This window comes from Manacus candei, unplaced genomic scaffold (genome assembly GCF_025592945.1).
Source record: "Manacus candei isolate 608988 ecotype Guabito, Panama unplaced genomic scaffold, ASM2559294v1 h1tg000017l, whole genome shotgun sequence".
NCBI classification, from domain to species: domain Eukaryota; kingdom Metazoa; phylum Chordata; class Aves; order Passeriformes; family Pipridae; genus Manacus; species Manacus candei.
In genome coordinates, this window is record NW_026138065.1 from 29,210,036 (window position 1) to 29,228,218 (window position 18,183).

Below are 18,183 nucleotides of genomic sequence, written 5' to 3' on the forward strand. Positions count from 1 at the left end.
AATAGGACATAGTATAACATATATAAATCATGGAAAGGAAAAGGGAAAATAAATATTTTTTATCTTCATAATTTTTTTTTTAACACGCAGGGAAAGAAAGAGAAACTAGTTCTGTGCATAGAGAAAGTAACCATCTCTGCATAAGGAGAACAATAATAAAGGTGTGTTCAAAAGACCTGGAACATTAATAAATGTAGCTCTTATAAAGACATAAGTGTCTTAAAAATATTAGCTGCTCCCATCAAAGACAAACACTGCATTTCTGGGTCTTGTGTACAGAATATTGTACTGTGGTTATACTATTTCTTATATACGACTCTTACAGGAAGAATTTAAGAAATAATTTTAGAGAACTTTAATGGCAACACTGATAAGCAGATGTGTAAATACCGTGCTTGTATTTTATTTTAAAAACTCAATTCACTGGAAAAATGGTTCTGAAATGTACTGAAACAATTTTGTCCAAGTCTTCTATTTCTTTTTTTCAGTCTTAAAAAAACATATTTTATCTAGTCACAAAAATTCTCAACTGAAAACCTGACATTTATGTTAGCAGTAGTATCTTCCCAAGGGAACCCTAAGTAACTTTAATTTCCATTCTGATTCCTTTCGACTTCAGCCTTATTTTGAAGCAGAAATATAAAAAACATTTGGGCAGGAGTAACTTGACTTTCGTGTTTGAGCCTTTTGTCAACCCCTTGAAAGCCCACCACAATCTGTTCAAGTTGCAAATTTTCTCAAAAATATGTTTGTACAGTATTAGTGGAGATGTCTTGGATTGTACTAGTCAGCTCCTGAAAGACTGTGTTAACTTCAGCCTCAGCAGGTCTTCTTGGTCTCTGTAGCCTATGGTAGGTCCAGCTTACCCAGTTTTGGACCAGGGAAAGTGTCAATCCAACAGCAACTTCCCTGCTGGGAGTGGGCCCTGAGGAAAGGGAGCTTCCTCATTCAAGTGCAGAAAGCACAATGGCTGGGGCTGGGATGTCTGCGTGGGAATCAAGTCTTTAAAATCTAAAAAAAATTATACGCACTGACTACTTTACTATCTTGAAAGAATATTCTTTGGGCAGCAAAGGCAAAAATAGCAGCTCTGAGGCATAAGGCTTCTTACACAACTTAGATCCATCTACTTTATTCATATAGGGTAAGATATAGCCTTTAATTACACAGTTTAATGCAATTGTCTCCAGAGCTTCCTTCACTTCATCGGTACACAGGACTATTCTTAGCAATAAGTAATGACCGAGTAACAAAGAAAGCTCTTGTGCTTTCTTTGCACCTGCCCCTGCAGTACACGAGACCTTGCTGAAAAGGAATGGGGTGTACCTCATAGCAAGGAGAGGTGAATGCTGTGTGGAAGAAATATATTCTATCCCCTTCTCTCCTAAACATACCATGTGATTTTGGTCAGGTTTTTAAAGACAGGCATTTTCTGGGTGGTCATTCCTAACGTTGTTCAGGATATTTGCACCTTTGGAGAGTGTGCCGTGCTGAATATCCTGGAACACGCAGTGCTGATCACTCAAACCTCTAATCTGAAGGCAGGGAGAGCTGTACTTTGAAGTTATAGTGGATGCTTAAAGTGTGTGGTATTATATGTGAAGTAATCAGAAAAACTTCAGATGGGCACTCAGTGAATTTTTTTACCTGCAGTCCCATTTGCCTCAGTTCTCCTCTACGAATGGGTTAATAGCATCTGTCATCTTACATGGGCATTGTGTAATTTTTAATATTTGCATAGCAGCTCAGATGTCGCTATGAAAACCTTAGAAAAGCCCAGGGAAAAATTACTAATTTCTCTTCAGAGCTGATTTGAATACGGACGATAAATAAGGCTCAGGGCTACGAACTGAACAGCAAGGAGAAAACAAAATATTGAAGAACTTATTATCAGCCTATGCACTGAACGAGGCAGTAAGCTTGAGGATAAAGAGCTATATGATCATGTAATTAAACATTATTTCATAATGGATACCCAGAAACAGATGAAATTGAAATTGCACAGTATCTTTTGTCCTGACAGTTCACAGCTTCTACGTGCTTTGTTTTATAAACTTAGTGCTATTGTCAAAGCATAATTGTTGAGTGCAGGATGTTCATACATGTTAGACTGACCCTGATGACTTAGGCTGATTAGAGAAGCTGCAAACTGGCCACACTGAGCTGCACTTTAAAAACCTTTGCACTAAATGGTTATCTAAGAACAACCAAGGGAGTGTGAAGATAGATGACACATAGATGACAAAAATACTTGACAGTCTATTTTCAAAGGGCAAATATTTTAATAGATGATAGGTCATCTCCTCTATGAGGGTGAAAGTGAGGGTAAAATATGATTGTTTTTAGTTATTAATTTACAATTTTACAAGGGAAAACAGCATTGCAAGTTCTCACTCCCCATCTACAAAAGAGAAAAACCAAAGAGTGGAATGAGTAATTATTGTTACCATGCAGGTGTCAGAAACAAGCAAGCAAAGCTTCTCCACAGTCATTTTTGTGCTGATAAAATGTTTCTATGCATCTGAATGACAAAAGAAACTTCTATAAAGATTGCAAAGTAGTGTTACATAGTAGCGGGCAAGATTAGGTCTGTTTATTCCGTGAGTTTTTGGGGTGTTTTAATATTAATACAGTTGAAAGGGCTTTTTTTCCTAACCAGAGAACCTGATTCTGATCTTACTCTTATTTTACAATGGCCTAACACATTAACTTCAAGAGGTATCAGTTCTGATTTACATACACATGAAAGGACTACTGCAACAAGTTTTTTTAGCCCATCAGTTGACAGAGATGCTACTGAATGTGACAAATCTACAAAGCGAAATATTTTTAAAATATTTTACAGAATAATATATATTTTTTCTAAAGACATTTTCCTCTTCCAATTCCTTTGGTTAATCAATGTCCTTAGTATCTCTTCATTCTATAATGATTGAAAATCACTGAGAGCTCAGACTGGGCAAGGACAAGTTTCCAAGACATATTTAGATGCCATTTTTCAAATTTCTGTTGAGGAAACTAAGGAAGAGCAAAGTTGAGTAACATCAAAACCTGTACTCAGCTCACTTGATATATTTAGGCTATGCAAGGAGCTATAATCCCATATTAAAGTAAAACATCAAAAGAACTAAATATTACTAAGCTCTTAGAGGAGTGCTTTTTGAATTAGGTATGCCATTATCACAATAGATACAGCATCACTACTTTTTATTATTTTTAATGCAAATGTGAATAAAATGGAGAGACAAATTCTATGCTTAAACACAAGCAAGAAAAAAAAGATGAAAGTCACCACTCAATGAAGGCATCTTTGCTTCTAAATTCTGTGGTGCCATTAACTTATATTGCAATGGATATGTTTATGTTTGTTTTCCTTTTCTTTTTTTTTAATAGTGAACAAATTGGAAGGGAATTTTATTCACTTGCATCACTGTGCATGCTTTCATGGTTTAAGATTTACAAAATCCACCAGCATGACTCACAGTATCACAATGGGTAATATGGGACTGAGTAGCAAACTTGAATGATGTAAGTACTTATAGTGTGCAAGAAAGACTCCAATGACACTTAAGAAAATGGGATCCAGTCAATGATAAGAGAATAGATAAAATCTCTCAATGTAAACATGAATGTGGTTGTCAGCGGATTTGCAAGAAAAGCAGGTAAAAAGTTCTGTTACTGTGCTTACACATAGCAGTGTGTGTAGTCTGGAAGGAAGATGCAGTGTCTCACTGGCCTCTCTGACTTCTGCCCCTGGACCTTACAGGTTAAGAGTCTGATTTTACAAATGTAAAATGTACAAATAATTTTACAAATGTAAAATGTAAGCCTGTTGCTGAGCAATAATCAGTGGAATCCAAACTTTTTTTATACCACTTTTATCACTCCTGCATGATTTAGAATGGGGAAATATAACATCTTTCTTAAGAGAGTTGAAGAGTACTTTTTTTTTTCTCCTAGTAATAGGGCCCAATTCACACATTATTGTTAATAATTAATATAATCTTTGCATCACAAGATTGTAATTCATCCTAAAGCTATTCATCATGGTTGTGCCCCAGACACCCATTGTATAAATGCTGATGTGTGTGTGTGTGTGTGAACATTTCTATTGTCACCTTTGGGAACAAAGAAGAGTCAGAATAAGCTTCTAAAGAAAATTGCATTATTGAGATACAGAACTTTACCCCATGTCTACTCAACTAAGTTTGTGATTTTCTATATACTTCTTCAAAAGAAAGTACCTATAATTTATAATATATACGTGCAATCTTTCTCAAGGAGTCATTTCCCAACAGAAATACCTCCTTTGACGGAAGTGTCATCTTTTAAAAATCTTTTGTTAAAGCTAAAAAGTACTAAAGAGAAAGAAGACCAACATGAAGGTCATTCTGTATCAGAAATTAAGATGTAATTCAGAAACTTTGGAACTGTGACATGCATCTTCAATTGCATAGTGTACTGTCAGTGACCTCCTCAAAGGCTGTATGCATTCCCTCAATTACAAACAGACAGCACTGTGAGAAGCATCAATCTAGTTTCTCTGCCTTGAGCAACACAAAGCCCTTTCTCTAGACAAAATCACCAAAAAGTCAAACCTTCTCATTTCAAGACCTTGTGCAATGAGGCACAGTCTAAAAGGAATCTGCAGCTTGCACACCTGCATAGCATTGTTAGTATGTAACACCTACATAGGCAAAACACTGTGTTTCACAGTTTGTAGTGGCAGCAACTCCTAAAAGTGATTCTGGTGAATACACCCTCCTTTTTTTTTTTTTTTAAACAGATTTTTCCTCAAATTAGAGAATGTCTTAAATATAAAACAAAACAGTCATATGGCTTTACTCTTTCATCATGGTTCACAAGGCACATATTAAACTAATGAATAATTATAATCATGAAGATGATGATGGTAATAAATATCAGAATTTATGAAAGTATTTTCTCTATAGATATTCCCAGAAGAATACTACAGTCAGAATCAGCAGGTTATTTAATTTGCCCTAGATCTCTCTGTTTTCATATTCCCACTTGAATATAAGTTCAGAATCAGCAGGTTATTAGGTTTGCCCTAATTCTAAACTTTAGTCAATGGGACTTCAAACTGACTCCAGTGAAAAATGAAAACAGAACATGTTTTTTACAGCTATCTAAAAGGCACCAAGTTTGCTGCTTAATAGGACCTAGCTGAATAGTTCTAGGTTCATAATCCACTCCACAGAATTAAAGAAATCTAAATTCTTATCATATAACCCTGTTCTTATAGATTTGATGCCAGCATACCCCTGTCTCATTTCTTTACAAGCTCAAACCAGGCATGACTGAGGCCACCTCCCACTTTCACCCCCAGATTTCTCATTGAAAAAGAAAGAAAATTAAATTTTTTAAAAAAATTATATGATCATTGACTGGGAACCAGACTTCTTCAGTTATCCTCAGACATTAAACCTTAGATTCTTTTACAGTAATAAGGATGGCTTTTGTACAAGTGTAATGTTGCAAAGGATGAGAACTGTTACAACTATAAGAAGAGCTGAATTGTCAAAGGAAATGTGATTGGAAGTTGACATCATTTCCAATATCTAGTCAGACCAATGGAAAGCAGTGGCAGACAAGTTGTAGACAAGAAAAAACACACTATTCTGAACACTCAGCTATGGATAGGCAGTAGGAATGCCAGCAACTTCAAAGCCAACTGACAAGTATCAGTTCTGTAGACTAAAGTGGTTGCACTACAGTAAAGGGAGCTTCAAGTCTTGACTTCCCCTACTAGATCCCTAACAGAAATTCTGATCTTTCAAGTACCTGATGACCAGGAAAAAAATGGTACAAAAGAAGCATGTATGGAGTGTCACAGGTTTAACTTCACAGATGGAGAAAACAAACTGGAGAAATGGTGTGAACTGAAGTTGTGCATTGAAGTGCTCATTGATTCTACCAATTCTACTCCAAGATCCAGGAGAATGGCTAGACATTAGCATGAACCCACTGCACACAACTACTTTTTAGCTTGGTAGAAGAGCATCTGAGCTTCAAGGCTGAGTTCTGCACAATTGACAATATAATCCAGGCCAGTAAAGTGCTCGTGATACTCTCAGATACCATCACCAGTACAGAAAGAGAAACTGTCATTCAGTGAAAGTGCACATCTTCTGCAAAAGATTAAATTACAATCCTGGGTCAGCGTAGAACTAAATAAAGGCAACACAGCCTAACTTTACTAGTCAATTAACACTAGTCAATTATTTGCTAGTCAATATAACACAGGTAAAGGTATTTTGCAATGTTCTACCAAATCATTCCCCGAAAGAAGTATACTTCAGTCTTTACAATTTACTCCTCAGGTACAAAAAGGTATGCAACACCTCAAAATGCTGTTCACTATTCTGTAAAATCATGTGTTTATGAAGGTACACAACTTTCATCTACAGAGCAATAGATCGGACAAAGCATTTTTCCAGAAGCTGGTATGGTTTCATGTTTGCTGAAAGGAACATCAAGCTTTATGGAAGATAAAACATCATACTAAATTCAGCAAGAGAGATGGATGAACCTTTTTGTTTTAAATTATCAACCTATTTTAATAAGTTTATTAAAAGAAGCATAGACCCTTCAAGCTGCATATGTTAATGTTAGCCTCTACATAAAGCTATTTCTATCAGGAACTGGTTTTAATTGTCAGGGTGCTTCCCCATTCCTATCCATCAGGTCGGTAATGATGATGGGATAAAATTATATGTTCTGGAATCCAAATGTTTTCCCACAAATCCTTGGCTAGCATTTACTGTTAAAAGACTCCTAGGGAGCTCAACCTGCAGCTGAGACAAAAGATCAAGTACATTTGGTCAAAAATGCCTGTAAGCCTTGAAGTGTAGTAACATTAAAATATAAACAATTTTAAAATATTCTTTTGAAGTTCTGAATTAATATGACCAATCTGAGACAAGGTCCTATGGTGCTAGATGTAAATCCTTCTAGCATATTAGCTTTCTATAATTCACAATATAGACTTAAAATTACAAGGACCTGGCACCTCAACTAGGCACAAAGGGAAGCAACAACCTCGTTAATTAAAATATTATTGATCTGGGATACCAAGATGTAGGCTATATGTGTACATGGTCTTTTGGAAGTATTTCAATATCAGGATTTTGAAAGGATTAGTAATACTCAACAAGAAACCTCCTTAGAAGATAATAGAAAACAGACTGCCAACTCCTAATTACCAGTGACACAGTATTTAAATTCCTGTGATTTTACATGAGGTAGATATTGAAATCAATATCCTATAATGCTGAATCCTGCAAACAAAATAATACATCAAATTGCATTATGAAAATGATGCAAAATTGTGCTTTAAACTGACATAAGGATTGTGTTTTCATACGACTAAAGGTGAAGGGCACAGGTTTAGCACAGTTCTGAAAGACTTTTGGATCACTTGACTACCTGCACTCAAGATTCTACTCTGACAACAAAGTCACCATTTAAAAATATTAAATAAAGTGAAAAAAATGATTGTTAAATTAATTACATAATTGCTAAATACAACACAAGCTTAGCACAATCTCTGGTGGATTTCTACCCCTCCTTCTAAATCAACATCACCCCAGTGGCACTAACAAGAAATTCAGCATGCAGAAGGAATACAGATCGTTTAATAGAGATGCACGGTGTAGGTAAAAATTCTGAAGTGTAAATCAAAAGGAAAGTTTTGTTCACAGTATTTATTACCCCAAAGTAAATTTATCTAACTATTCAAGAAGAATAAAGACCGTGGTGACTACTCTGATAAGACTGACTATAGGCAATGAGTTCAACAGCACCTCACTCAAACATGTATCTTGCAATAGATAATTAATGCCAAAAGAAGTTTAAATGTTTCATTCATGGTATAAGAGAATTAAATGGATTAAAATATGAAATTTTTCAAAGAGTTATAAATATTGGATGACTTTTTAAAAAGTTAACATGAAAAAGGAAATATGCACAATAAAGACTGATGTAATATAATCAGAACCCAAACAAACAAATCTAAATGCTGGCTAGCCAGAGACATCTGGAACTCGCTTCCTCAAAAATCACTTTCACAGTTCAAACCATAGCTGGCATCAACTTCTGAATATCTGACAAGGAAGAGTATCTCTTACAGTGAATAGCTGCATGAACAGTCCTCATTTTTCTCATGAACCAGTAACTCAGTAGAACAGTTAAAATAAAACATGTTCAAAACAGGAATACTTTGAATTCACTGAGCAATTCTCTCTATAGCATACTAGCATTGAGGCAAGTAGGCAAGCTATATTTTAAAAAGATAAATGATCCTGTGCGTAATTTTTTCAAGCAATTACAGATATAGAAAAGCAGAAGGACATGGAGTGACAAGAACTTAGCATCAGTGAGAAAATTCCTCCAAATCAAATCATGTGTATTTTACTACTTCTTTTAGAGGTATCTGCTTATTTTCTCAGATAGGATACTAGACAAGGTCGTTTTTATATAAATGAGGATGAAATGAAAATTATACTTTTTCTTTTTGTCTAAAGTCAGAAGGTCACTATTTTACTAATTTAATATGCAAAATAGGAGGTTTTTGTTTTGAAATTTTAGTGTAAGGAGTAAAGTCAGAAGAGGAATATGGAGGTTCATTGATATGAATAAGGTGTTCTCCTTACTTTCTAGGACCTTGACTTAATTCACTAAAAATCTGACTTTAAAGATCTGTCTTTTTAATAAACAGCTCTCCCTATCATAGAATCAAGCCATACCAATTTAAGTAATTTCAGGAAATCTTATAATTTTCACTGAATATATTGCAATGTGTGTCAAAAATTTATCAGAAAACTGATATGGCAATTAGGGTTTATTTCAATGCTAGTCTTATTCCTAATAAAATTTATTATAATTTTATTTTCCCTTCTATTGAGTCACTATTATTATGTGAAATAATATTCCCTTGCCTTCTTCAGTACTAAATAGAGATTTTATCATCTCTTTTAGAGGACACCTGTAGCATTTTTACTCATGGGCTCATCGACAACAGAACTGCTACAGAGTATAATTTTCTCTGCTGTGGACTGGACATCCTTGACACTTAGGCAAAACTCCAGTCCTTTTTCTGTGATTTATGCCAAAGCTACCATTGAAGAGAATTTAGATCCTATTTGAACAAAGGGCACGAGTGAATGGTTCTTTCCTAGCTTGCACTGTTCTTACTGGTGTAGTTCAGAAAGCATAAATGAAGCTACTCCTGATTTAGACAGGTACAAAACCAGTTAAGCCTACTGGAAATAATTTATATTAATATGTGTTTTGAAAAAAACCTAACTTGGTGGAACTTCATTCTTATAAGAAAAAAATTACTGCAGGAAACATTAATGAGATTGTCAAAGATGAAAATCTGAAAAAAAACATCACCAGATTTTCTCCTGAAAATAACTGAACTTATATCCAAAATGGCATCCTAAGACTTGAAATTTTGATTGTAAATCTATTATTTCTAAACTTTCAAATATGCAAGTCAGGATAGAAAATTCTGAAAAGGTTTTCTTTATTGTTGTTGATATTGATTCCTAAAGTCCTCCTCATTACACTGTGGGACTCTGTGTCTTACCAGACTGCAGAGATACAGAACCACAATAAATCCAAGAAAAAAAAATAAATCCAAGGAATATCGAATTTAGTGACCATCTTTCACCTTTAAAGAAAAGGTACCAACTAGGACACCTGGCTAGAATTTCAGATAAAATCTAAACCATTTTTAAACAAAAAGCAAAACAAGGGTAAGTGTGAAAACCCAAAAGACCCCTCCAGATAATTGCATGAGATGTCAGAGATGATCCTCTAGCAATGGCAATCTCTTGCCAAGGTTTGTGGAAAATTTACATGTTCCGGGAACAAAAGATCAAAGCACAACAGCCTAATTTCTCTGTTGGCTACAAAAAACTAAGCAGTAGCCAGGGTTTCTTTCTTGGCAGATATAAAGGCTTTACTTATCCTTTTGCCTTTTCTATTTCTTAGAATATTAAATAATTTATAATATCTTCAGTAGTATATATAAGTAGCTTCTATTCTCTTCATCAAAACGTGACCAATGGAAATTTCAGTTATATCTTTTATCAATCAACAAATATAAACTGTAGGACTAGTTCCATTTATACTGTTAGCAGGGGAAATGTTGTCTCCTGTTCCAAATGAAATCAGAATCTGAATATTTTATGATCCTTTGTTGAGAGAATATGCTAAAATTATAAGTCTTGCTATTATTTTATAAGGTTTCTTAGTGGTCAAGGGACATGTGAGGAGAATCTTGATCCCACTGAGGTCAATTGTAAACCCATCAGTATTTAAATGAAGTCAGAATTTTACCTTAATTTTGGGGGATTCTAAGCATTATTTTGAGAGTCATCTTCTTAAAAGCTCCATACAATTTTTAATGTATATAAATATAAATATGTATTTCACTAACATTCAATCTAAACATAAAAAAGTTCCCTAAAAATGGATATTGAACCTATTATTATGTAAAGGTAAGAATTTATCTGATTTATGTTACATGCAATTATGTGAACGTTTTTATATAAATATTATAGTTTCAAAATAACTTCAAATAAATGCACTATGTTTTAGTGTAAAGGGCATGCAAAGGTATAATAGCATTTAAATTACCATTGTTGCTTTAATGAAGCTGCTACACCTCACAATTTTCTTTTTGGTTTTTGGGCCCAACTAAGACAATTCAATATTGTGCATACACTTATATATTATGTAGAATCATATATTAAAAATTGACATCAAATACTAAATCCAGTAAGATGATCTACCTACTACAAAAGACATTACATTTTACAGTTTCTGGGAATGGGTGCAATTGAAAGTACAAATGCCTTATTTTCTGAAACTACCATTTGCTCTTATTAAGAATTATTTTAAATATTAATAGGGTTTGAATTTTTTACAAATGGCAGATGAGAGATAAACAGCTGATAAAGTAAAAGGATGCAGAATGACTGTAGTGTTTTGAATATTGACACTAAGGACAGAAGGTGTTACATAATAAAGCACAGTCACAAATGATGTTTTCTTTCTTATAATAAGTGAAATCTGATAGAAATGCTAAAGGCAAATTATTCAGCCATAAATGTCATGCAGCCACTCAGTGAAGATCTTAATTTGGCCTTGATAATATCTTATTTATATTTGCCTTTTACATTTTAAACTTAGGTCTTTGCTCTCCAATTTTGACATGATGATTATATTTTTCCTCGGTACATTTGCTCTTATTTCATTCATACACCTTTACGTCCTGTTCTAGGTACACAATCTATGTAATTTCTATGCTTAGGGAGCTGCAAGCAATGGTACATTTACTAACAAAATAATAAAACCAAGAGTCCTGCATGCATCTGCAAAGTAAATGCTCACATTCCTTCCATTTGCCAAAAACAATGGGCACTGAATATGAATCATATTTTACCCAGTGATTTATTTGTAGATGGGATTCAGGAAACTGCTATTTTTCTAAGCTCCCTCTACCTTAGTAAAACTATTCAGTAATTTTGTGGTCTTGAAGTATGTACTTCCCCCTTGCACTTTTGCATTCTCCCTGTCTTCTGGCATGGTGAATTGCTAAATACATTGTAAAACAGTACCATTCACATCCATGTAAAAACATAATCCTCTGTTTAATCCCCCTCTACCCAGCAACAATTTCAGGAATTCACAAATAAATCACTGATTTTATTTCAATGACATAGCAGAGGCAAATATCAAATACAAAGTAGACTCTGGGTCTCCTCTACCCTACAAAACCAAACCCAGGTCATCTTTGCACTTAATTCAGTAAAATTATCCCCAGAACTGCTTTCCCTGCTCCCCAAACTAATTACCACAAGCTGCTTGTGATAAGCATGCCCATCCCCTCCTTCAACTCCAGCCAAGTATGATGCCAACCACCCCCTCCCACCCAGGAGACATCTGGTATCCAGGACCCATCTTCCCTTTGCCCAGAACAACCCCAAATCCCCCCCTCATCCCTGGAGGACATTCAAATAACATCCTGCTCCTCTTCCTCCTCTCACCCAGCCTCTCAGAAAACAGAAGAGTGATGGCACCATGGTTGGCCACAGAGACACGTGGAAGACGGGGAGGAGAAGGTGGGGAAGAGGGGAACCAGGAACATGATGGAAAGGGAGGGGAGGGAAGAAGATCCACTCGTACAGATGAAACTTCATGCAGGCCTGGCCTCCTACCCGTCCCCTCCATGGAGTGATGGGGAGGGGGGCGGTGGGGCGAACTGAAATGGCACCTTACCTTCACTGCAGTCCTTCCCTCGAAAGCCCGTTTGGGAGCAGTCACAGACGGCCTGGTCATTGAGCACCGAGCAGACGCCCCCGTTGAGGCAGACGTCCTCCCTGGCACACAGGCGGCTCTGCTCGTCATCCAGCCGCACCTCCTGGCTCTCCACCGGTGACGCCTGCGTGTAGTTGACCCGGACGTCTGTTATCCAGCCCTTGAAGGGCTCCCGGTCCTTGACAGAGGAGAGTGTCAGCTTTAGCGTTGCCGACCGCAGCTCCGGCGGGAGCCCCCCTAAGAAGAGCCCGCTAAAGACAGTCATGTCCCGCCGTTTGGACTTCACCTCCACCCACTTGGTCTCGGCTCGGTCAATGATCAGCGTTGTGTTCTTGAAGTGGCGGCGGATGACAACAGAGTGCCAGAGGTTGTCGTTGACCGCCGTGTCCGAGAGCAGGGTGGCGGGCTCAGCACAGAAGATGGAGAAGCTGAGCTGTAGCCGCCCGCCCTGGGTGAGGATGAGCTCCAGAAAGTCGCAGAAGCCCTCGTCATCAAAGTAGAGCACCAGCCCACTGGAGCTGCGTGTCTTCATATTGAAGCTCATCTCACTCTCGCAGCAGGCGTTCCACTTGGGGAAGCGGGTCCACTGGCCCTCCGCACCTGGGAACTCCAGCCCGCTGCCCAGCTCTGCCCAGCAGCCCAGCAGTAAGGCCAGCCAGAGCAGCAGGCAGCCCCCACGCCGCACCAGCGCCGCCCCCATCCTGCGCGGCCTGGGGCGGGCGAGCGGGGCGGCAGGGCTGGCGGGGGGCAGCACTGGGGCCCCGGTGGCAGACAGGGTAAAATCTTGCTGGGCGCCGGCTGCGCTGGGAGGTTCAGGCACACTCACCCCCGCCCCGGGAGCGGGGGTCACTGTGGGAGACTCCCCGGGGCGGGGGGCTGCGGGTGCCCCACGGGATGCGGTTGGGCACGGGATGGTGCCAGGGGTCGCTGGAGGGGACCCGCAGTGGGGGTAAGGCGCCGTTTGGTCTCTTCACTGGTCGGCTGGGCTCCGCAAAGGGTGTCCAGGGGTGGGTGAGTCAGCAGAAATTTTCCCCAAAGCCAACATTACCAAACCTGGAGAAAAACCAAGATCAATGGCAAAACTCTCCTCCAAGTGGATCCACCAGCTCGGCAAGGCTGTAGCAATATCCTGGCACGTGCGCGCCTCTTTTTACATCCTCTCCACCAGCTGTAGTTTCCCAGGAAGCCAATTATTGATCCCAACGCTGCCTCCCTAGCATGGATCCTCTTGTCATATCACAGACCGTCTGCCATGGTGCTAGAGCAGCGTCAGCAGACGACAGGACTCATTGCTCGTGGTTTCCTGAGCTGCCTCAATCCCAATGGGGCTGAAACCCAGAAGCTGTCAAACAGCCGAGTGGCTACTTGACATGCAAAGCCTGACAGCTCTTCTTCTGTTTGCTTGCAAAAGGCCAAGGCTAAGATCCAGGGGGGTGATTTTCCTCTATTGTTTTTGTTTCTAATCTGCAAGGAATTGAAACAGAATAATAAGAAATGATGACTCGTAACACGTTAAATCATAAAGTTGATCAATATTGAATGTTTGAGATTATTTTTTCATTTCAGTCACTGTTGGACATTAGAAAAATGCTGCTGTAATTTTGGAGCTACTGAGGAATTATAATAACTTGCAGTGCTAAACCTAAATCTTAACATACATGCTTATACTAGATTACATTTTTATGGTATAATCTATACATAAACTACTTACCTTTCCAAAACTTCCAAATATTTCAGTAGTATATTTTACTATTATAAGAACAATGTTAAACAGAAAAAGTGGTGTTTATTCTGCAATTTATTTTATTGTAATTTATTCATGGAAACACCAGCACCTGTGAAGCTACAAGGGTCCTATTAATGCAGACAATGCTGCCAAGCCCAGTTCCAGTTGTTTCCAATACAGGTCAAAAAAATAAAGTGGACTGAGCTCCTAGCAAGAACTGACAGCCTCCACTGTACCTGGCACACCTACTGGTTTATTTTCATGGGGTGAGGAAGAATTGCAATGGTTTCTTAGAAAGCTTTTTGAAAATTTCAAACCACATTTTTTTCTCTGCCACTTGGTTCCTTTTAGGGTTGATATTCTCTGTTATGGCAGGGAAAATCCAATTCAAGCCAGCTCTGATGTTGACATTATTCACTATGCAAATCAGCTAATCCCAGGTGTTAGTCCTCTGAAATGGGTTGCGGTATTTTATGTATGTTTACTCAGCTGCCCTTATTTAAGAGAACAACTCCTCATTTAAAAAATTATATAGATGCCACAGTTCACTCTCATCCTCTGAAGAGGTCTCTACATTGAAAGCATTTCAGCAGAGAGGCTCTGCTCTCTGTTTTTCTCCCCCAAGACACTACATCTTTTCTGGAAGCTGTGTATTAGCAGACCTCTCCTGATGGAAGAGAGGATCTCCAGCATCTCCCTCACCCACCACTTCCCCTTCAACTCCCTTACATTTCTTTGCCAGCAGCACTTAGGCAGGCAGAATAGCATGTCCAGAGCTGCTGCCAAGCCCTGTGCTGGGCTGGTGTGTGTGTGTGTGTGTGTGTGTGTGTTTGTGTCTCTGTGTGTGGGGAGAGGAGGTAGAGATGACCCTGCCAGGGAGAAACATGTTTTAAAAACAGGCACACACCTCAGCTGCCTGCACCTGACACGTTCAGAGCTGCTAAGTCACCTCCTACTCTCTCTTTATATTTAATTTCATTCCTCTAAATGTCAACACGATTATTTTTATTATTTGTCACACGCGAGGTGGGCAAAAGCAGCAAAAGGGAGGACGGGAGAACCCCCAAACTTCGGGGGCAGAGGCCAGCTGTGCCACCAGCAGCAGGCAGACCCTGCTGTTCTCCCCACACCCTCCCTGCCCCCCGGCAGTAGCCACCTCACGCACCGCGGCTACCAGCCGAGGGATTTTCCGGCGGCTCCCCCGCACAGTGCGGTGCCCGGGAGGGCCCGTGGCGGGAGCCCCCGCAGCTCCGCTCCCCAGAGCTCCTTTCCGGGCGCGGCGGGGCCGCGGGCAGGGGCTCCGCTCGCTTGCGGCACCCGCCGATCGGCCGCTCCCGCTTCAGCACCCGGAACAGCTCCGCCCTGCGCGGCCCGACGGGGCGGCGGCGGCCGCTGCCGCCTGAGCGCGATGGGCTGGACACGAATGGGAGCCACCATGTGCACGAGTGGCTGCACCGAGGGCGGGGAGGGGAGCTGCGGGCGGCGGTGGGGCCCCGCTGCGGCGGAGGGGAAGGAGGTGGAGAGAGGGAGCGGATTTAGGGTGCGTGGGGGGTGCGGAGAGCCGGGTGCGGGGTGGCGGTGTGAGACACGGCGTTCGTGCCCGGGGGGTCGCGGCGTGAGAAATGACATGGAGGGAGGGGGATGTGTGTGAGGGGGTCCGGAGTGCGTGGGGGAAGGGGAGGCTGCATGTAGGTTTGTGGAGTGGGGATGCGTGGGGAGGGGGCGCGGCGTGTGTGCGTGTGTGCGTGTGTGTGTGTGTGTGTGTGTGTGTGTGTGTGTGTGTGTGTGTGTGCGTTCCCGGGGATTACCAGGTAGCTGGAGCTGGGCTAGGGAAGCGGCGGGTGGGGAGGAAATGCGGGAGGTGCCGCGGGGAGGGGGCGCGGGGTCCGCGCGGTCCTTGTGCGGGAGCGCGCGGGGGAATCAGGGAAGGGCTTTGCGCCTCCGTTCCTGGGCGCAGGAGCAGGAGGGTGCCAGGAGGAGCCCGTGGTGTCTGCCGGGGCGGGGAGGGTGGGGGGAGCCAGGCAAGGACGCGCGTGTGAATGTGAGTGTGTGAGTGTGTGAGCGCGGCCGCCCTGCGTGCCAGAGCGATCCCTACAGGTGTCCGCGGAGAGCCGCCGCGCGGGGATCCCACCTCGCGAGCATCCCTGCCCGCTGCCTGCCTCTGGCTGCGGCGCCTGCCTTCCCCCTCACTCACACACACACACACACACAGCAGCAGCAGCGACAAGAGGGGTGAAGAGAAAGGAAAAAGAGACAGAGGGGAAAAAAAAAGAAAGAAAGAAAAAAGGAGGAAAAAAAAAAGGACGGGAAAAAGACAGAGATGAAGACACTGTAAAAGAAAGGAGAGAGACCCAAGAAAAAAAATTCAACAAACAGTTGCTTATTTATTACTGCCGATATAATTCACACACTGCCAATAAACAGCACAGTCTTGTCTAGTCATTTCCAAAGCAGAGGGACACTTTCATTCTCAGAAGAGGACAATTTATTAACATATATATATCTATATATATATATATATATCTCAAATGGGCTCTTAAGTACCAGGCATTCCTCCCAGCAACGTATCCATGTATACACACATATGTAGCGAGAAATATACACAAACCAATATAAATGTAGCTATTCCATTCAGTGCCTCGCCAGTGAATTCGTATGCTTCCTCCACCCCTCTACAACCATTTTTTTTTCTTCAAAAATTATGATTTAGTCACAGGTGCCCCGACTGAGCCTTTTCAAATTAGAAAAAGAGAGAGAGAGACACCCATAGGTCAATAAATCCTTAATAAATGCCAGGTCGGTTGGCATGCACAATCCTTGGCAGAAGCCTTATTGCATGAAATACAGAGCATTGTCTCTGGGTGCGGGGAAGACCTGAGAGTTCACAAATTACCGGATGAAATAAAAGGATCTGAAAAACAACCTTGCTGCAGCCAAAGGGAGAAGCGCTCTAATTCAAAAGCAGACTTAACAGCATCATTAATCTTTTCCTTTCATTTCTACGTAATTTCTAGAACCAAATTCTTTCCTAAGCGGCTGGAATGATCGATTTTGCTCCCCTCCCAGTCTGCAGCTGTATTTATTTTAATATGCTTATGATATAATTTCTACCCTTTCAAAAATGCACACCATCAGCAGGAACCTGAACAGTTTCAAACACATATCGAGGAAGTCGGGTGCCCTCTTTCTTCTGGTTCACAATAGAAAATGTCCCAAATTATCAATGCACTTCCTGCACAAACCCCTTGCCTCTTCCAGACCGCCGCCGATAAATAACAATAATGTTGCGATATTCATTCCCATCGCTGCCCCGGCTTCGCGTTTCACCACGGCAGCTCACGCCAGGGAGAACATGCAGCAGATTGATTTTATCGCCCAAGTCTCGCAGACCCCTCTCTCCCCTCCTCCTCCTCCTCCTCCTCCCGCCTCGGCAAGGGATAATAAATCACCGCATCCAACCTTTCACTTATACCTCCACTCCACCATCTCCTCTCCTCGCCATCCACCTCTCCCACAACGCCGCACGCAAAAAAAAACCCACCAGCCTCTCGCGCCTCCGCCGCCACCGCCGGCTCCGCCGCGGCGAAGCGGGGCGGCTGCTCCTCCGCGGCGCCGCTCCTCCCGCGCTGCCGGGCGCGCCTTACCTGCGCGGGGGCCGCGGGCCGGAGCCGGGGCCGGGGCAGGCGCGGCTGCCGGGGCTGCCTGTGCCGCTCGCCGACGGAGCGGGCGCTGCTGCGGGTGCGCGGCGGCGGCGGCGGCGGCGGCGGCGGCGGGCGGGGGCGGCCGCCGGGAGCGGGGGGCGGGGCCGCCGCGTGACGCCGCCACGCCCGTCTGCCCGCCGGGGGCGGTGCCGCGCGCGCCGCGGGCCCGCCCCGCCCCGCCCGGCCCCGGCCCCGCTGAGGGAGCGGCGGGCACGGCGGGGAGAGAGGGGTGCGGCGGGATGGAGCGGGGCGGGGTGGGGGCACCGGGGGCCGGGCCGGGCCGGCGGGGACCGGGGAGAGCCGAGGGGTGCGGGGCCGGGGCGGTGGGCGCGCACGGTGCTGCCGTCTGACGGCTGGGGGGGTGCGGCGGGGCCGAAGCGGCGGAGGAGGAGATGGTGGAACGCG

At 42.2% G+C, this 18,183-nt stretch overlaps 1 protein-coding gene across 19 annotated transcripts in view; it reads right to left on the bottom strand.

Moving 5' to 3' along the window:
- NRXN1 (neurexin 1) overlaps positions 1-17,843 on the bottom strand; it is a 699,771-nt gene extending 681,928 nt beyond the window's left edge. For 8 of the 19 annotated variants that reach the window (XM_051783665.1, XM_051783660.1, XM_051783670.1 and 5 more), the window contains exons 1-2: positions 17,619-17,751; positions 12,313-13,815 (exon numbers count right to left, since the gene is read on the bottom strand). In XM_051783665.1, the coding sequence (XP_051639625.1) occupies positions 12,313-13,051 (739 nt within the window). In that variant the 5' untranslated portion in view covers positions 13,052-13,815; positions 17,619-17,751. Of the gene's footprint in view, positions 1-12,312; positions 13,816-17,618 lie in introns of all 19 variants that reach the window. The other 11 variants (XM_051783675.1, XM_051783673.1, XM_051783672.1 and 8 more) reach the window with 2 other exon arrangements.
- Positions 17,844-18,183: the final 340 nt, after the last annotated feature.